The sequence below is a fragment of the Porites lutea genome, chromosome 3 (genome assembly GCF_958299795.1).
Source record: "Porites lutea chromosome 3, jaPorLute2.1, whole genome shotgun sequence".
NCBI classification, from domain to species: domain Eukaryota; kingdom Metazoa; phylum Cnidaria; class Anthozoa; order Scleractinia; family Poritidae; genus Porites; species Porites lutea.
In genome coordinates this window covers 43789853-43811484 of record NC_133203.1, presented here as the reverse complement: position 1 = coordinate 43811484, position 21632 = coordinate 43789853, and the positions used below count along the sequence as shown (strand labels likewise).

The following is a 21632-nucleotide window of genomic DNA, read 5'->3' as shown; positions in this document are numbered from 1 at the left end:
ACTGCGCCCACATGCATGATTTCCCCCGTGTACAATTTTTCAGTACTAAATTTTTTCACGCAAGGCTTTCAGAGGGGGTGCTTCATTGCTTGACAAATTGGAAGGAGATGAACAGCGTATTTTTCTGTGAATGCTTTTGTTTTTCTGTCTATCGAAATGGCTTATTTTTTGGGAGCAAAGTTATGAATTGATGGAAGAGTTAACGTACTGTCAAGGAATCAAAAGTTCCTTCCAAGAAATAAATAATCATCACAAATAAAACTTACAGGAGTTAAAAGTTTGGAGTAAACTTTGATTCTTATGAAATTTTTAGCTGGATCATGTTGATGAATGCAGTTGTGTAGGATATGAAGTTTCCAATTTTGATCTCTGTCGTAATCATGAGAGAACGCTAAATTCAGATCTCATTCAAACTTTATAATATCATTGTAATTACCTTCTGTTTCTATTCCTATAAACTTATGGTCGAGCCTAAATTTTGCATGAATAATTAAAATGTGATATACAAGTAGTAGAAGAAGTAGAAGTAGTTTTCACTTTGCATTATAAGGAGTTAAATTTCTGTTAAAATGTTGGCTAAAGCAGTGTTGAAGTATTTGACATGGTAACATACTTTATTTGTTCATTTCTCTTCAGAAAAGATTGACTGATCCTGAACCAAACAAAGTGCAGCTTCACAAACAAGGGTTTTTGAAGAACAAATGTGTACTCAAGGAGGGCATATCCACATATCCCTGACAGTGTCAATAAAATTTAAAAAAAATGGCCTAATTAATGGAAAGATCTGAGTTTTTACTCCTTTATAGCAATTTTTCCAACTAACATATTTGCACTGAATAAAAGTTTTCTTCCTTTAAATGTTAAAAGTATGCCCCTAAATTTTAAAAATTTCATTAAGCTTATCTGTATGCCGATCAAGCACAGTAACCTTTGAAAAGAAAAAGGAAAAAACCGTTGCTCGGTCATAGACGGCTTTAAACTGTTGGTATGCACTGAACTACACCCGTTCACAATGAAAAGAACACTAATGCAGGCACTATCGTTCGTTTAGCTCAAGCTCAAGCTCAATCTCAAGCTTAAATTTATAAAGTAGAAAGTACATATTTTTGCTTTATCTTTTCGGTAAGAAAAAATAAAATAACTTCCTGGTATCTAAGTGTCTTTCTTCTCTGCTACATAAAGCTGTGAAAAAAGGCCGTTCTTTCTAATTACCCGGCTCTGTTTAGAAAAATTGTTGTCCTTCGTGATCGTGGAGAGCGTTCTCCGGCACTGAAGCAAGTCTAAAGTTGAATCGGGTAAACCGGCCAAAAGGGGAGCATCACAGGAAACGAATCCAATATAAATAAGCGAAAAAAGATAATAAAAAGTTTACGCCTTTCTAAAAAAATCCGTATTTGCATTTTGCAACTCATGAGCCGCAATTAATCTTCCTTTGCACTGGAATTAACAAACGATGGAGGTATTCCCGCCATGTTGAATTAGACAATGTCACGTGGTCACGAGTCCACCAATCAGACATTTTTCGTCGCTGAATGACGAAATTTACTGGTTCGTCGTGGTTCTTCAATTCCCTAATGGCGTACATTATGCGGCTGTGCTATCCTGAACTAGCAGTTCTCGTTTTGTTCATCTGTTTCTCATCCACTGACGGCAGATGTGTTCCACGCGATTGTGTCGTTAGCCCTTGGTCTTCTTGGAGTTCTTGTAGTGCTAATCGATGTGGGCAACAGGGTTCACAAAAACGAACGAGAGAACAAGTAACTGCCCCACTTTGTGGAGGATCAGAATGCCCTAACATGGAGGAATCACTGCAGTGCTATGGCACCCGATCAGTAAACTGTCAGCTGAGCTCTTGGTCTGAGTGGAGCTCCTGCTCCACTCCTTGTGGCTTGTCTAGTACTCAAACAAGCACCCGTCACAGAGTAGTCATTGAACAATGTGGTGGAAACTGCTCGTCAACATTTCGAAAGACGCGAAGCTGTCCACAGCAAAGCTGCTTTAACAGAGGGGTTTTAAGCCCCAATGGAACGTGTTCCTGTAATGAAGGCTATTCTGGAGATTGCTGTGAGAATGATCTGCGAAAAGGTAAGCTGTAATCAGAAAGATACTTTACACCGCATAGTCAGCATTCCGTTTCGTCGTGTCGGAATTTTCCATTGCGTCATAAGGTTATGACTAAAAGCTCAAAAAAGCCTCCCCTTGATATTTTCGATTCAAAATATCCTGCCATGCCGATTAGATGAATGAAGTAAGTCTAAAACGTTGGTCTTAAGCTAAAAAACAAAGATCAAGAACAAGACACAAAAAGGTGAGGGAAGCCGGGAAATTCGTTTGCCAATGTAGCCGTTTCTCATTGCCCCTAGCCGTTAGGGACGTTTTTCTTCGGGGGAGAATATTTCATTGCGTCTTACAAGGTTATGAAAAGCTCAGTAAGTCTGGTTCCTTTATATCCTCGATTCAGAATCTCATGCCATCAGGGGCACCCAATGACGGTTTCCAACTAAATATGTTGAAACACTCTATCCAGAGTACTCAGTTTTAGATATCTAAAAATACATTTAAAGAGGCGCTATAAAATTTGTATCTGTTCGGTCATCCTAGGGGAACTCAAGTGTTTTCGAAATTACAAGGGCTTCAGTATCATTTTCCCGAAAATTTTAGATGCAAATTAACATATGACGAAAGTAAGAATTTTTCTTGTTCCTCTCTCCATCACATTTTTTCATTCGAAAATTCTAGGTTTCCTTTTTTCTAAGAAAAATAGCCTAACCCGAAGAGTGAAATCCAAAAAACTAAACTTCAAAAAATCGTAGGGTATTTATTAGTTAAGCTTCGAAAATTGTTCATGAATAAAACGGTGGGCTAGAAATGTTTGATCGCCCTCAAGTAATAGAAATCGTACGCAACATTTGCTTCTCCGAACAGATATTACTAGTCATATTTCATTAGAATTAAGCCTCGTTGGTGCGTTCCTTGCGTTCCATATATAATTAAGTGGATAGTCGTTTCTTTTCTTTGGGAAGAACACAATAGGAACAACAGGCTTGCCTAGACTTGCTCGTTGAGTAACTTGAGCGCGTTTAATTAGTATATGTAATCAAATGGTGACGAGTGAAATTAGGGAATAATTTCACGCGCGTTTTGTCCAAATCCTTATAATTTCCCGAGCCGGAAAGCCTCGGGAAATTATAAGGATTTGGACAAAACGCGCGTGAAATTATTCCCTAATTTCACGAGTATACCATTTGATTACCTATTAAAATCATGGGTGACGAATTACGTTAGCTATCTTGGATTTTTGACATGTTTATCCTGGATCGTATCGATCGAGAACTCCTACACTCTCTCGAACGTTTAGAGCTTAAATTTGGCTTAAGTTCAGAGTTTTTTGACAAAATACCTGTTAGAATCCTTCTTGATGTGCTCTTTCGTGTGTTCAGGTTTTCTAAAGCGTCTTTTTGTGCCCTGACATCTTCATTCATGACATTTTAAAACTTCATCGCCATCTCGACACCGAGACGTACCTTAGGTTGCCATGGCAATTTTGTAATTTCACGTGTGAAATTACAAATTAACGATGAAATTTCGCGCCAAAATTAAGGAGTAATTCGTCACCTATGATATTAAGGTAAAAAAACCACTGCAAAAACCGTGTTCCATCAATCTTGCTCAACGTCGGATCCAAAAAGATCCTGATCAGTCAAAATAGATCAAATTGAAAACATTACAGTCAAAAAGACTTTTAAGGGAATGATCAAACAACGTGAAATAGATGTTTCGACTGGTCACTACCAGTGTTCATCAGGTTTATTGAGATATCACGAATTTACAGAAAAATATATGAAGTAAAATAATGACCGGAAATTACATAATATGACCTGGTATGGTGTGGCTACTTTAAAAAGACATGATAACAAAAAAATAAAAGATATACTATATAAAGTTACAGTTCATCACGTTTATTGGTGCCCAGAGGCTCAATTGTCTTAGCTAGAAATAAGGTGGGCTTCACGTGCTTTCCTAGAAGAATCACGCCCATTTTTAAGTTTTTCAGTAGGAATCAAAAGCATATGCTTGTCGAAATGATTACCGGTTAAAAAGTGTTCTGAAACTGTAGTATGAATGTAATTACCAGTAGGGTTGAGTATAGGTCGTCTGTGTTCATTAAAACGGTCTTTGAGGCGACGTTTAGTTTCGTTTAGTTTAACTTGAGCGTGGTTTACCGGAACGTCTATTAAAAGGAAAATAGGAGCGATCACCTAGCGACGCGAGAAACGGCTTATGTCTTCTTATTTAGCGTGCGCTAAAACTCAGATATATCAACAAAACATAGACAAAGCGAACTGAAAACTCTCTATTTCAATTTTGTCTGACTATTACAAAACCGTTTCCTCCTAACTATCTCGAGGAAATGAAAAACTATTAAAGTCTCAGCGTTTCACGCACTGTTAGTCAGTTAATTATGCGAGTTCGCAAACCCACCGTTGCATACAAATTAGCTCTACAGGAAAAACTCCAAGAGAGAACCTTGACGTATTAGTGTAAAAGCAATTTTAAATAACTTAACAAGGATCAATTAAAACACGGAACTAATAATTGCTAGCAATAAAATCAGACACGAGATACCGTTTTAAAAACTTTCTTAAAAAACAATGACAAGAAGAATCAAATACATAGCGATTTGTAAGGGACGGAAATTCATTAATCCTCATCTTCTTCGCTCATGGAGTACTTGTAGGCTTTGAATTTCTTATGCCGACGGCGGTTTCCTCAGCTGTTTGCCATGAGCTTTATGATAATCCAGATAATTTAAAAAGTCAATCCGACGCCTTTTGCGCTTTGGGCCTTGAAGTGATGGGGCTTCTACTGTGGGAGGAGGGGTCAGGAAAGCAGGATTTAAGGATGGTGGTGAGGTGAGGCTTTCTTTTTCAGGTTTTTAAGAGACAGCCGCTTGTGTTAACTCAGTTGTTACGTTTAAGAGGTTCAGGGGAGTGGACAGTGCTGTAGTTGCTGTCGAAGAATCTTGTGTACTTGATGTTAAGTCTGAAACACCGCTGATTATTTCTTCTGATCGTGTTCTTGTATTTAATTATTCTTTAAAAGCCAGGTGTCTGTTTTGAAACTGAAAGTATCGCTTAGCTTTTTCATCGTCCCGAAGACCGTTTCGAGAAAGCATGTCATCCAAGTTGCCCTGTATTTCTTGCATAGCTGGAAGGAGGCGAAAGAGTCTGCTGCTTTAGATATTTTAAACGCTCTTGAGGAATATTTTCTTGAAAGTCTGCTTTGTTAAAGCCTTCACTGGGCAGGACGTTTGTTCGCAGTCGACAATTATCTTGGGTAGTAGTTAGATCAATCAGCAGATAACCAAAAGGTCCGCGTTTTTTTATAGCCTCTTCGTAATGATTTAAAAAGAAATCCATTTGCCCGGGATACATTTGCTTGCCAGAGTCAGGCTTATGCTGCGACTACCTTTGCCCTGATGGAATAGATTCTGCACGTTATAAATCACGCTTTGATATGGCGTACATTTGCGGACAAAAATAATTGAAAATAAAAGACAATTTGAAGTTCAAAAATTAGACTATCCATGTCGAAATCTCGTCACATGAATTTGAAATCGTAATGAACGCAGTCGAAATAGCATCATTCGAACTTGTAGTTACTTTGAACAAGTTGAAACTATAAAGGCAAAACTCGAAATCGCGGATGTTGAAGTTCAAATCACCATTCCAACTAAAATGCAAATCATATGATTTAAACTCCAATTCACCTTCTCCACTCTAATAAGCGGGTCTCAATGGGGTTAACCGATAGGCGTAAAACGGCCAAAAATTTAGTCGATAGCCGTAAAAATTGAAATATTTTAACCGTTAGCCGTAAATAGGGTAAAAAAGAGTTAACCGTAAAAGAAATTGTTCCCTAGATTTGCTACTTTTAATGCAAGTACTAAACTCACTTATGGTCACGTTTTTATTTCCGGTTAGTGTGACTCCGTACGCACCAGGGCGGATAAAGGTTGGGCGGTGAAACGAGCGCTCCGCTCTTCATTTAATGTGTGATGCGGAGTAGGACTGGCACGAGCGCTCTTTCCGCGCTTCCGGTGCGCTTGAAGGCCGGCGAAATTTTCCTTTTTGCAAACCGGAAATCCTATTTTCTTTCTGTAATTTCAGGCTACAGTGTTAAATAGATAAATTTGTTTCATAACAATATCAATAAACAGTTTTATATGTTTGTGTCTGTACGTCTATAAGTCAAACTTGTTGGTCGTATAATGCCAAAATTTGAGTTTAATTTGAAAGTGTTGAATACCTCCTCCTTCCACTAAATATCACCTAATTGTCTTTCGCCGTTTCGTTTGCAAAAGCTTAACACTTCTTAACCTCAATTTTTACATATGTTAAAGGGGAATAAATTTTATATAACATAACAAAAAATTAGATTGATATATATTGATATAGTGGCGTTGTACTTCTTCAAACTTTGCTTCTCGGGTGCCAAGCGCCATGGCAATTCGCGCAATGCGTTGCAAATCCGGCAACCGCATGTAAACAAAATTTATTGAGGTTAGTTGTAAGGTTTTTTCTCCGTTTTTCTCTCTAAAACAAAGCAAGGTAAACAATAAAAACTTAGGGGAAACTAATTTTGAAGTTTCGAAGAAACAGAAAGACGTATGAGATGTTTTTTTTCAAAATTAAAAAGAAGGATGATGGTGCTTGAAATTAGCATAATTTCACCTTGCACGAGCTGCACGCATTTATAAAATCCAAGTCATCTAGTTATGAAACACGATCTGCTGTCTTTTAGTTTTGCCATGGATGACGTGGATGAGATTTTTCTTCGTGTTTTAGACAGTACTTAGTTGTTTTTGTTTTGGCGAGTAGCAGAACGAAAATGTGATTTTCAGTGGTAGAGTCATGGAAGTAATAAAAGAAACCCTTTGAAAGAGATGTTTGTCTACTCCAACTAAACCTCCCGCAAAAAATAGCAACATTTGCCTCTCGAAGACAGCGTACCGGCACAAAGGAACGAGGAAGAAGTGCAAGAAAACAAAATCAAGCTGCCACAATTTAGTGACAGCGGCAATGTCTAATCATGTCTAATGTACATCGCAAGCCCTGACCGAAGTTGAAAACAAGCGACATTTCTACGCAGAGTCCCAGTCCACTGCATCACACCTTTTTGCTCGGACGCGCTCGTTTCACCGCCCAACCTTTATCCGCCCTGGTACGCACGTTAGGCGAAGCGCCTTTTACCTGTTAACCAAGAACTACGCTTCATTTCCGGCGCTCTCTCGAGGAACTATATTTTTCCATAGCGAAAGTGTGGCTTCTTGTTGGGGATTAATATTTGCAATTTTCAGGAGGTCGTACACTCGAAACACTAGTGAAAGAACACGCAGAAATGTCACTGTTTGTAAAACACGTTGGGGATAAACAACACTTCCCTGTTTTTCTCTGACGCTACGGTAGACATTATGCCTAGTCCCTGTATGGCGTCTTCCCACGCAATCTCGTTCAAGGCATTTCGATGGCGAACTCGCTCGGACCACGTGACCCGAAACGCATTAGCCGGGCGGAATAATGCGACCTACGGGCAAGGCAACGGCAGACAATCGTTCCGTACTGACCCTCGCTATCATTAAAAACACTGGACACGGGAATTTTGTTATTGGCCGTTTTCACACTAGAGCTAGAAATGGATCATCCGTCTGAGACTAGCCTATGTACAGTCGCGCCCTTCCCGCAGACACCCCTTCTCCCATTTTTTTCTAGGGAGGGGGCGGCTGTACACAGGCTATATGGAACAGATAATCCCGATTTTCAAATTGAGACGTATTACCTATCTGATGCGAATCATCAAACGGATAACTCGTCTCACACGAATAATCCCTCTCTAGTGTGAAAACGGCCATTTCTGTTATAATGAATGTCGCGCCCCGGCCTTGAGTTGGGCGTTCGCGTGTCTGCTCTTGCTTTTTCACAAAGATTATTTTTAAATTGACTATTGACATTTCTATGTGTAAAATAATATTAGAAGTGGAATACTTTATAAAAAGTATGAGTTTTCAAAAGAATAGCTTATTTCATCCCGAGATGATCCGCAGACCTTCATCTTGATTTAAGATACAAAAAAATACAGGTTTATTAATATTTAACTTTTTGAAACAAAAGAAGTTAATTTTTAACTTTTTCGTTAACCGTAACTGAAAAAAATTAACCGATAGCCGTAAAAGAGCCAAAATTTTAGCCGATAACCGTAAAAGCCACCACCCCATTGAGACCCTCTAATAAGCCACTTAATCGTCAACTATGCAACCATAATCTTCCACAAAATTCCAAATGAAACCTTTAATTTGAACTTAAAAGTCACGTCACATATTCGAATTCGAAAAACCAAAATTTCAATTCGAAAGGAAGCAGAAGTAAAAATACACAGGAACCGGAAATAAAAAGAGTTTCGCTACACTTTACATATGGGATGTTTGCATAACTGTATTTTGGCGCGAACAGATTTCCCGTCACTCGAACTCTCTGGTCAATATGGCGGACAATGTGAATGATAAGGGTGACTCTAGGACAATCCAACAGATTGTGAGGGCTGTAGTGGCAAACTTAAACTTTATTAAAGGAGAAGCGTTAAGGCTTCTGAGAACAAATTACTCTCAATTTATTTTTTGAGGAAAACATGAGTAATTTCAAAACACGCCTGCAGAATAGAGATTACCCAGCTAGAATTGTAGAAAAACACCTGTCAGAGATCAAATTCTCTGATAGAGAAATGTCGCTAGCGCAGAAAAACAAAACCGCACCTACGAAAATACTGCCCTTTGTAACACAATACCATCCGGCGTTGCCTAACCTAAAGGACACACTCATGGAGAAATGGCACCTTATAGAAAATCAACCGCAACTGAGAGAAATCTTTAAGGAGCCCCCATCATCTCATATCGTAAGGGAAAATCCTTAAAGGACATCCTAAATAAAGCTAAGCTATGAAGGCTTTATTAGAATTTATTCATCCTCGAACTGCAGGAGTCGTGTAGGCTTGTCAACACTGTTAGCAGAGTTGACAAAGTTCTCTGGTGAGCATCAAGTCGACGAAATAAAAATTCAGAATTATCATATGATGCTGAGTTTAGATTAGTTTCTGATGCCTCTAACAGTCTAACAGGTCCAACGAAAAACTTTTCGTTGTTCGGTAGCCATCGAGCAGCCATGACGATGATCACATCAGAGATGAGGAAAGCTCAGGTTCCAAGCCTCCCATCTGTAGACTCGTACCTAGTCGTTACTCGGTGCTGTGTATTTTTATTTCCGCTTCCTTTCGAATTGAAATTTTGGTTTTTCGAATTCGAATATGTGACGTGACTTTTAAGTTCAAATTAAAGGTTTCATTTGGAATTTTGTGGAAGATTATGGTTGCATAGTTGACGATTAAGTGGCTTATTAGAGTGGAGAAGGTGAATTGGAGTTTAAATCATATAATTTGCATTTTAGTTGGAATGGTGATTTGAACTTCAACATCCGCGATTTCGAGTTTTGCCTTTATAGTTTCAACTTGTTCAAAGTAACTACAAGTTCGAATGATGCTATTTCGACTGCGTTCATTGCGATTTCAAATTCATATGACGAGATTTCGACATGGATAGTCTAATTTTTGAACTTCAAATTGTCTCTTATTTTCAATTATTTTTGTCCGCAAATGTACGCCATACTTAGATTGCGATGATGAGAACCACGATTAAAGAGGTTCACAATTCGCTTGTCTTTACTGGCGTCAATCATCTATCTGATCCTCAAACACGATCAAATTCCGTTTGTTCACATCAACATAGGAATCCTGCTCCAACGCCGTAGGAATTCCCTTGACGAATTCAATGTGTGGCATGGCGACTAGATTTCTGTGTACACAGGCTGCCGTTGTGAATGACACCAAAACTTGGTGATTCAAAGTTCATCTTTCGCGAAAAGCGCATGTATCGAGAGCAATGTTGATCAGTGAACTTGAATGTTGATGGACATAGCTTAATGTTGAACTCTCACTTATAAAGTTGAAGTCTAAAGTTTTGACGATTGCGTTAAGAACTACGAAGTTGAACTGCAAAGTTGAATGTCGTGATCTACTTTGATTTTTGGCGGGATTGGTACGCCTTTGGTTACTCAACAATTAACCTGATGATTCAAAGTTCATCTTTCGCGGAAAGCGCATGTATCGAGAACAATATTGATCAGTAAACTTGAATGTTGATGGACAAAGTTTAATGTTGAACTCTCACTAATTAAGTTGAACTCTAAAGTTTTGACGATTGCGTTAAGAACTACAAAATTGACCTGCAAAGTTGAATGTTGTGATCTACTTTGATTTGTGGCGGGGATGGAACTCCACAAGTTTATTCAGCTATTTCTAGAAAGTTTCTGGGAAAGCTGCAAGCGCCAGTCCCGAAACGCATTGTGGGTAGTTTTTTCCTTGCTTCAGAGAAATCTGGCACGAAGAGTCAAGTGTGAAAAGTATTGACCAGAAAGCAACAAAAAGCAAGTGCCAAAGCTATAGTTTTGGGATTTACCCAAATAATTTACCTACATAAGATTGTTTACTTCTTAATTTCTTAACTGATAGTTGATTGCCGAATGCAGTCGAAGCTCTCCTTGCAACCACTCTCGTAATCGACCAGCTCTAGTTACGACCACTTGTGAAAGCCGTTTGAACAGTGTACGGACTAAGCATAGCAAAATCCATTGCTCGTATCTAGGATTGTGTACACTTTGCGCATTTCTCAGACAATCTTTTTTGAAATATCTCATGTAAGACAAATTTGGCGAGCAACCAAGAGGCCAGCCCGCCTTCTCATATAAACACAACGAAAGTATTATGTTCCGCTGAATAAGACATGAGCCAAGCCATCCCGGCTAATAGGGCTGACTCACCTCCTGCAAAATAATTTGTTACGCATTCTTCTTAATCTGAAATCCATATAACCCGGCTAAATTTGTTTGGGCGACGCTACCTTTTTTTTACAGTAAAAAGCCCACAAAGCAAGCTTTTAGCTAGCTGGACCTAGACCAAGAGATAGATCGCTTTCCCTTCGATCAAAGAACAAAAGGCAATCATTGGAGGCCTGCAAATTCTGATCTGATCATTGAAAATTTAGAGATGGTGGGGAAAAGGAGCGATAGAGTTAAATTGTTTTTGCTCAAGAGAGGGTTTTTTCGGGATGTCGTTCGTTCCGTTCTTTGGGAGTGGGCGAATCTTTACTGACGTCATTGTTTACATTTTTCGTCATTATCATACGACTTAACTCATAGAAGCCGTGGCCGTTTATATGAACTAAATGCAAAACTTGAAAGAGCTGATTAAGTTGAGCAATTTGTAAAATTTTCAGTTTTTGCAAGCAATATGGAAGGAAATATCAGCCATCAAAAACTGCGAAATTGCTGTGTGGCAAAAAACTTAATGAGCCAATGAACTAATGAACTGTTTTTGTAACCACCAGACAATTTACACTTTATCTACAAGGCTCACGTCCAAGTCTCTCAGTTATTTCAAGGCTGTAACATTTTGCTTGTTACATTTCGCGTTAAAAAGTTGTTACATTTTGCGTCAAAAGTTGTTACATTTCGGGTTAATGTTACATTTCGCGTCAAAAGTTGTTACATTTCGCGTTAATGTTACATTTTGCGTCAATTGTTACATTTTGCGGCGTAACAGGGTCCAACAAAAACTTAACATTGTATAGAGGGCGTTCATTTTTAATAGATAAGAGGCGTTTATTTGAGAGTAGGCATCAATAAGATAATTTACAGTAGCTCGGCTGAATTTGTCTGGGGCGGCGTCCATGGTTTACAATTTTTGAAACTTCTAAACAAATGTTTTTCAAACGTTTAGGTAAAACAGAGGGAAAGAGTCCAAGAAAGTTCAACGTTGGAGAACTTGTAGGAATTTGTGTTGGTGGTGTTGCGGCGTTGATTGTGGTAGCGTATTGTCTCTACAAATGTTGTAGCACTGGTATTTGTTGTATCTGTTGTTTATTAGTAGTCGACAAACCACTCCTTACGGACACCTCTAAAATGCGGACACCTCTCTATTACTTAAACTTACTCAACTTGGTCCAATTCCTGGCAAATGAACTTCAACCTAACCAAATGCAATATAATGACCATTACACGTTCTACCTTAGACCGACCAGCATGCTACTACATCCAGAAACATAAACTAGAGAACATCTCCAGCCACAAATGTCATGACATAATTATACAGGATGACCTGCAGTGGCACAACCATGTGGGTTAGGGCAAAGGCGACAAAAATCTTGGGTCAATTCAGCCCTGCAGGCCAAAGTCTGATTCAGCCCTTCCTGGAGCCATTTGAGCACAATTTAGGCCAAAAAAGCTCTATCAAAAGGCTATTCCAGGCCACAGTAGGGCCCATTTCAGCCCTAGGACCAAGTCAGCCTTAGCTAATTGGACTGTATTGGCCCTGATTTAAGAGAGCCAAATTAGACTCAAAAATAGGACTGTATTTTACTCACCGAAACGGCCCTATTTTTAGGGCTAAAACAGATCGTTCTGATTTAGAGTGTATAAGTTCCCACACATCGCCACCAACGCCAATTCCGCTTGGTGTCCGTATTAAAGAGGTTTGACATCTAGATAAATAAACTTATTCCATAAGGTTCCCTGAAGAGGAAACATCAGGAGTTAAACAAAATTTCGAGGTCTTCAGATAGAGGCGATAGAAAAGTTCTTCATCGTATACTTCACGTAGCCTCTTATGTCTCTTATCAGACTCTTAACATTCTTCTGTCAGTTCCCTTTAGAGATCGTACTATTCAGTTCGAGTTTCTTAACTCAATTCCAAACCATCACTCAAAATAGTTATGGATTTGGAAGAGTCCTTCGATTCTGAACTAGGCTATCCAGAGTACTTTTAGATCTCTAAAAAAGCATTCGAAGCGGCGCTACACTGTAAATTAAAAAGATCTGTTTCAGCCCCAAAGTGTCAATTCAGCCTCGCAGGCCAAAGTCTGATTCAGCCCTTCTTGGAGCCATTTGAGCACAATTTAGGCCAAAAAAGCTCTATCAAAAGGCTATTCCAGCCCACGGTAGGGCCCATTTCAGCCCTGGGACCAAATCAGCCCTAGCTAATTGGACTGTATTGGCCCTGATTTAAGGGAGCCAAATTAGACCCAAAAATAGGACTGTATTTTACCCACCGAAACGGCCCTGTTTTTAGGGCTAAAACAGATCTTTCTGATTTAGAGTTTATAAAATTGTTATCTGTTCGGTCGTCCTAGGCGAAATTTCAAGGGCTTCGGTATTATTTTCCCGAAAATTTTAGATGCAGTTTTAAGTTTTACGAAAATGAGAATTTTTCTGATTCTTCTTTTCGTCGCATTTTCGAATCAAAAAATTTTAGGGTTTCCTTTTTGCTACGAAAAATAGCTTAACTTGGGGACTAAAATGCGAAATTAAACTTTAGAAAATCGTAGGAAATTTATTAGATGTGCTACGAAAATTGTACATAAATGGAACGGTCATGTAGAAATTTTTAGCTTTCCTTAAGCTATAGAAAATGTTAGGCAATTTTTTCTTCTCCGAACAGATATCTTAAAGAAAACAGTCGCTGGGTGCCCCTGCAATAGATTAACTGTAACTTTACCAGAACGTATTCTATGTTCCACTACTGTTATCAGCCTATTACCACGAAGTCATATAACAACCGAACGAGGCGTTGCAACAAACTGAAGCAAAGCTAATTCAACAGTATTTTGCTTTGTTCAGGGGCACCTAACGACTGCTTGCTGTTTTCTGTTCGGAAGAGCAATTATTAGGCCTGATGGTTAATGATTTTTCATTGTTTTTAACCTCTTGTAAGCGACGACTTGACACATTCTCTGATCTTTAGGTTCGCTGTGTGCACTATGCTACTAAGAATACAGCTGTTTCGAGAAAGGTTGTCGGAAAAAGTGCACGCGACAACCCCGCAAGGTATTGTGGGTGGTTTTGAGTTCACTGTTCTTCAAAGAAATTTGAAAAAATCGCACGAGAGGCCATGGACGTATGTTTGCGAGTGCTAAAGGAGAGCAACAAAACTAAGTTCAACAGCTACAGTGTCAGGAACAGTGTATTGACCATACCCCATATTACCTTTCGGGATTGTCTCGTGCACATTTTTCTCCGACAACCTTTCTCGAAATAGCTGTATATACAAAGAACTTTAGTGACAACATGGAACTACAACTGGCGTAACTTAGACATTGCATGCAATAAATATCTTTCATAAAGTAGATGTTGTAGTTGATGTGTCTGGACCTCTTCTCAGAAGAGACGCCTAGTGGTTCCATTCTTGTATGCGACCACCTCCCGGAAGCGACCATTAAGTCTTTGCATTTTGGGTGGTGGCTTACGGGAGGCTCGACTGTATTTTACCTTTTGTTTCAATAAAATAAATAAAGGAGACTTACTTTTGATTTATTTCTGTATGTTTTGCGCTGATGTAAGTAGGATAGCATCAGAAATCCAAACTAAGTTTAACGCTTTTTCAGAAATGATGTCAAGACTTGGAAATTGTGAGAATAAACAAGGTGAAAAGTATAACGGTGTTTTCTCTGTCTCTAAGAAGAGAAAATGGAAAGGAAAAAAATTATACACTCGCTATCAGAAGTCATAAAAGCAGAATACGAAAGAAATTCAAACATAATGAAATGGGCAAGTCTAAACTTCGAATGGAAGTTCAACTTAATAGAGAGATCACCTTGGTGAGGAGGGTTTTTCAAAAGAATGGTTGGATGTGTTAAGCGGTGTTTGAGAAAGCCGTTAGGTAACGCTACCGCTAACAGACGGAAATATCGTGGGATAAGATAATTAGAATTAATCAGTGTTGTATTTAATCGGGTATTACTAGCTTAACCGCACATAAGGATTAATACCATAATTGTCAAGTAAACCCAGTTGAAATTAGTGCCCACTAATTGTTGTTGTAGTGAGCAAAGAACTAAGAAAAACATTAATATGAAAAGGCAAACTGATCCTTACGGCAAGGCGATGAAGAAGTAAACAAAAGAATATAACAAAACCAAATATATATATATATATATATATAGATATACCTGTTTTTTTTTTTGAAAACCGGGCTACTAAAAAATGTCTGTCTCTCGCACTGATTGTTACTTTAATGACCCTTGTTACTCGAGAAGTAAAATCTCTCCTAAAAAAAAATTATTGAATACATGAGCTTCCATTTGATAGAATCGTCTGTCTTGAAGGTAACACAAGTGAATTTTTTACTCATTAATCTTGAAAATAAGGCATTTTAAGAGGCAATTTTTAGTGTCGGTGTCACCGATTGCAAAGCCAATTCCCAAGTTCACCCCATTTTTAATTGAAGCTGGTCTCCCAAAAACAATCTAAGCCAACAGTGCTCAACGAAACCAAGTCCTACAACCAGCAGTTCAACTGCTTGCTGACTAGGAACATTATCAACAGAGTGGGTCATTGCTTGCATGCAAACAGCACAAACAAACTGCACAAGAGTGCAAAAACACATCAAACTGTACAACAACCCCATCCCCCTGGAATTTAACCAGGGTACCCCAAATGCATACCGGATAATAGCCCTGTGTCTGTGCAACAACAGGACATTTAGTTTGACGGAAACCCCCCTCAAAAAAAATTAACTGGCCCAACAGGGGCAACAGCTGATTTTTGTCAATTCCAGGAAGTTATTTGGAGCCCATGGTTAAGAGGTGAGGGTGGTTAGTCCTGAGGAGCGAGATTGTTATTTTTACACTAAAAGTATCAGGGCTTTAAGCAAATTAAGTTTTGAAAGATTGCCTGCAATGTGCTGGACTTGACTTAAGATTTCAGGCAACCCGGTTTTCAAAACTCCGGGTAGATATATATTTAAAAAAATTGCCCGATATTTCGGTTTGGAAATAAACCTTCTTAAATATTGGGCAATTTGCTGAAATATATATATATATATATATATATTTTTGCTTTATTCTTTTGTTTACTTCTACATCGCCTTTCCGTAAGGATACAGTTTGCCGTTTCATATTTTGCGTTCGAGGTACGAGAACGCAACCCCTAGTTTGTGTTGGATGTTCTGTACATTATTGGGTGTAGCCAACGCACCAGCAATAATATAAGTCGTAAAAGAGTTTTAATTCAACTGGAACAACTCGAACTCTTCACCTTATTTACATGATGTTGCCAGTGATTTCAAGGATAAAGTAAGAAACATAATACATTAAGAGCGGAACGACTAATTACAACAATGGAAATAACGTAAGAAATACAGGTAACATAGGAAATACGAGATAAACGAAGACAGAGGACATTACCTGACGATTTGGGAATACGGCGAACGAAATAAGCTAAAAAAAAGGTAACGTAGTTGTAACAGCTAGCGAACTCGAGCAAGGTACTTTACGATTTGCATAACCCGGGCGAAAGTCGAATTACTTATACGTAAACACGCGGACTGGGACTAGGCGGGGGATTGGTTACTACAAAAATTAATAAGGGAGGTTTTTTTGAGATTGCATAGGTCGTCGACACACATTTACCTCGCTATGAAGCGATTGTTATGTTTTGCCTCACTTTGATGCGCTAACTCACGTGATGATTCATGTGTCAACGGCGTTCATCTTTGCTATTTGTCTTCGTAAAGATACATATCGATCTCAGGGGTTTGTTGAATCTTCCGAAGTGTTCAACACCCAGAGTAAAATTTTAGTTTGGATTAAGCCTTCATAATTTCAGCATGGTTTGTCACTGTCTTTGGAAAATGGGTGCGACTCCTGGTGCACGCATCATTCAATGAAACCGGGTTGTTTAGCTCGCCGGCCGTCCGTGCCACAAAGTAAATCTACCGAGTTGTAGTAGCTGGGCGGTCGTTGTGCCACAAAGTAAATCTACCGAGTTGCAGTAGCTCAGCGGTCGTTGTGCCACAAAGTAAATCTACCGAGCTGTAGTAGCTCAGCGGCCGTTGTGTCACAAAGTAAATCTACCGAGTTGTAGTAGCTCAGCGGCCGTTGTGCCACAAAGTAAATTAAATCTACCGAGTTGTAGTAGCTCAGCGGCCGTTGTGCCACAAAGTAAATTAAATCTACCGAGTTGTAGTAGCTCAGCGGCCGTTCTGTCACAAAGTAAATCTACCGAGTTGTAGTAGCTCAGCGGCCGTTGTGTCACAAAGTAAATCTACCGAGTTGTAGTAGCTCAGCGGCCGTTGTGCCACAAAGTAAATTAAATCTACCGAGTTGTAGTAGCTCAGCGGCCGTTGTGTCACAAAGTAAATCTACCGAGTTGTAGTAGCTCAGCGGTCGTTGTGCCACAAAGTAAATCTACCGAGTTGTAGTAGCTCAGCGGCCGTTGTGTCACAAGTAAATCTACCGAGTTGTAGTAGCTCAGCGGTCGTTGTGCCACAAAGTAAATCTACCGAGTTGTAGTAGCTCAGCGGCCGTTGTGTCACAAAGTAAATCTACCGAGTTGTAGTAGCTCAGCGGCCGTTGTGCCACAAAGTAAATTAAATCTACCGAGTTGTAGTAGCTCAGCGGCCGTTGTGCCACAAAGTAAATCTACCGAGTTGTAGTAGCTCATCGGCCGTTGTGCCACAAAGTAAATCTACCGAGTTGTAGTAGCTCAGCGGCCGTTGTGCCACAAAGTAAATCTACCGAGTTGTAGTAGCTCAGCGGCCGTTGTGCCACAAAGTAAATCTACCGAGTTGTAGTAGCTCAGCGGCCGTTGTGTCACAAAGTAAATCTACCGAGTTGTAGTAGCTCAGCGGTCGTTGAGCCACAAAGTAAATTAAATCTACCGAGTTGTAGTAGCTCAGCGGCCGTTGTGTCACAAAGTAAATCTACCGAGTTGTAGTAGCTCAGCGGCCGTTGTGCCACAAAGTAAATTAAATCTACCGAGTTGTAGTAGCTCAGCGGCCGTTGTGCCACAAAGTAAATCTACCGAGTTGTAGTAGCTCAGCGGCCGTTGTGCCACAAAGTAAATTAAATCTACCGAGTTGTAGTAGCTCAGCGGCCGTTCTGTCACAAAGTAAATCTACCGAGTTGTAGTAGCTCAGCGGCCGTTGTGCCACAAAGTAAATTAAATCTACCGAGTTGTAGTAGCTCAGCGGCCGTTGTGCCACAAAGTAAATCTACCGAGTTGTAGTAGCTCAGCGGCCGTTGTGCCACAAAGTAAATCTACCGAGCTGTAGTAGCTCAGCGGCCGTTGTGCCACAAAGTAAATTAAATCTACCGAGTTGTAGTAGCTCAGCGGCCGTTGTGCCACAAAGTAAATTAAATCTACCGAGTTGTAGTAGCTCAGCGGCCGTTGTGCCACAAAGTAAATCTACCGAGTTGTAGTAGCTCAGCGGCCGTTGTGCCACAAAGTAAATTAAATCTACCGAGTTGTAGTAGCTCAGCGGCCGTTGTGCCACAAAGTAAATTAAATCTACCGAGTTGTAGTAGCTCAGCGGCCGTTGTGCCACAAAGTAAATTAAATCTACCGAGTTGTAGTAGCTCAGCGGCCGTTGTGCCACAAAGTAAATCTACCGAGTTGTAGTAGCTCAGCGGCCGTTGTGCCACAAAGTAAATCTACCGAGTTGTAGTAGCTCAGCGGCCGTTGTGCCACAAAGTAAATCTACCGAGTTGTAGTAGCTCAGCGGCCGTTGTGCCACAAAGTAAATCTACCGAGTTGTAGTAGCTCAGCGGCCGTTGTGCTACAAAGTAAATCTACCGAATTGTAGTAGCTCAGCGGCCGTTGTGCCAATCTAACTAAATTTTACAACAATGCTGCGTATATTATTTCCTGGCATGTTTATTGTTTTCTGTTAGAGTTCAAATTTCGTGGAAAAAGTTGTGTTGAATAAGAGCATGGCGGCAAAGATGGCATCTCTTGTCTCCTACCCTGTATATTATAATTGTATATAGAGTGAATTTGAATAGAATATCACGAAACTTCGTTGCAGCAATAAGGACAACAACAACTAACTGCAGGGTAAGTTTCATTGACTTATGTTTAGTATTTCCTACAAATTTTAGGATGGTATTTTTACCCCATACAAACACTGTAATTTTACTAGAACCGTACTGGGGTACTATCACAGAGCCTGGGTTACCTCTGATCTATGGGCTTGCGACAAGGTTTGGGTCATGTAGCAGCTGTTCGGAAGGGAAGTCACCAATGGTGCCTATAATAATAATAATAATAATAATAATAATAATAATAATAATAATAATAATAATAATAATAATAATAATAATAATAATAATAATAATAATAATAATAATAATAATAAAGCCTTTATTTAAAGAGGGTAGCACTTAATAGCCAAAGGCTAATAAACTTGTGGCCCTCATAAAATACACAACTATTTACAATCTAATAAATATAGTAAGCTAAAATATATAAACAATTAAAATAAAACAGGATTCGAATTTTATAAAAATAAAAAATTATTAAATGATAAAATGATGCAAACATTGTTGTTCCTTAAAAATCTTGGCAAACATGTTCTTTTTATTTTTAAAACATGCTACAGAATCTAGTTTCCTAATTTCAATTGGTGTACTATTCCACAGTCTTGTTGCCGAAACAGCGAAAGAGCGTCCTCCCTCTGTTTCTCTTCTATATTTAGGACAAACAGCATTAATGCTTGAATATCTAGTGTTATCTAGTGTTGCCTAACCCTGACCCCAAACAATACTGAAACAATTAAAAAAATGACATGTCATTGTTTTCTGCGACCTATCAGGAAAGACCTTACGAGCAGCTCCTACAGAACTGGTGGTCATATTTCCCTGCCAATTGTCATTAAAATGAGAAAAAGGACAAAACTCGACAACAAATGCAAATTTATTAGTCACCTTGACGCCATTCGCGCGCGACGCTATTGAAAAGAATTGAGCCTGATTTCAGTTTACACAGAGTGGCATTCATAATTTCATGCTTAGCAAAGCAGAAAAAACATTTCTGTATTATTGCGCTTCCCTGTTAAATCCAAAATCCTTCTGTTTAGTCCATCGCCCTCGAATCGCTCCTTTACGCTACGAGAACCAGGGCGGATAAAGAAGAGGATTACATCATGCAGTGTTATCCTGAAGTAGCAGTTCTCGTTTTGTTCTTATGTTTCTCACCCACTGACAGCAAATGTGTTCCACGCGATTGTGTCGTTAGCCCTTGGTCTTCTTGGAGTTCATGTAGTGCTAAACGATGTTGGCAACAGGGTTCACAAAAACGGACAAGACTGCAAGTAACTGCCCCACTTTGTGGAGGATCAGAATGCCCTAACATGGAGGAATCACTGCTGTGCTTTGGCACTCGATAAGTGAACTGTCAGCTGAGCTCTTGGTCTGAGTGGAGCTCCTGTTCAACTCCTTGTAGAGTTTCTGGAACTCAAACAAGCACCCGTCACAGAGTAGTCAATGAACAGTGTGGTGGAAATTGCTCGTCAACATTTCAGAAGACGCGAAGCTGTCCTCAGCAAAGCTGCTTTGAGAGAGGGATTTCAAGCGCCAATGGAACGTGTGTCTGTAATGAAGGCTTTTCTGGAAATTGCTGTGAGAAAAATCAGCAAAAAGGTAAGCTGTAATCAGAAAGATACGTTACTCTGCATGGTCAGCGCGCACTGAGATAACACAGACTAATGCACTCCAACTTTTTCATCCGTTAGGATTATTTCATTGCGTCATTCACTGAGGCTATGACTTAAAGCTCAAAAAGCCTCTCGTGCAGTTTTGATGAACAAAGTAAGAGTAGTGAACATTATGTTTGTTCTACAACAACTCTAAAATACTTTACTTCTATAATTTTTCGGTTTATTTTTCATATACCCCCTTAATAACGTATATTCATTTTTCTATTTATTTCTCATATAGCGCCACCTTAATATTTTCAATTTTTAATTTTAGAAAAAAAAATTCTGGATACTCTACCTCGGTATTTTCCAGATATTTTTCTCTTTTAATACATAGTACAATTATTTTTCGGTACTTATATATGTTATTTAAAAATGTAATGAAAATTTCTTCCATTTAAGAGTGTTACATCACTCACTTCGTTCGTCAGCTCATCGGGAAATAAACAGAAAAATTATAGAAAAAGTATTTTAGAGTTATTGTAGAACAAACATAATGTTCACTACTAGCAAATGTTGTAGTAAAACAGTGAAGCCATTTTCCTTATACTGTTTTTACTTTCCTAAATCAGCGTGAGCTAAGAAGGTTTTGTCATATTGCAAATTTCCCCAAATTTATACACTCGTGGGAAGTAGTTATATATTCCCGTTGTCATTGGGAATTAGGGAAATCCCCTTTTTTCAAAACCTGCCATATTTCGATTTTGTGAGAATATTTAATGATTTACAGAATGTTCTAGAAAATAGGTTTTCCCGTTTTTAACCAATCGGATTAATTTCACAAAAAGTTTTCACATTCAGAAAGTTGTGGTAGAGAAAATAAAATTGAAATTGAAAAAGAGAGAGAAAAAAGAGAGATTATACATTATTATCAGGAATGTGAGAACGATCCTGATTATCTACAACAAACGATATTTTTGTATGATGCTGAAAATAAATATAATTATGAAAAATATGGTTTTGTTTTATTTGACGATGAAATGATTGCTACTATCGAATCT

General features: G+C 39.0%; 1 protein-coding gene across 1 annotated transcript; it reads left to right on the top strand.

Annotated features, from left to right (window-relative positions):
- The first annotated feature begins 1574 nt into the window (after positions 1-1574).
- Positions 1575-20883, top strand: LOC140932366 (spondin-1-like). Its single transcript, XM_073381983.1, has 3 exons — positions 1575-2085; positions 20324-20575; positions 20873-20883. Exons 1-3 carry the CDS (start codon positions 1575-1577, stop codon positions 20881-20883), a joined length of 774 nt encoding a protein of 257 aa, XP_073238084.1.
- The last annotated feature ends 749 nt before the right edge of the window (positions 20884-21632 follow it).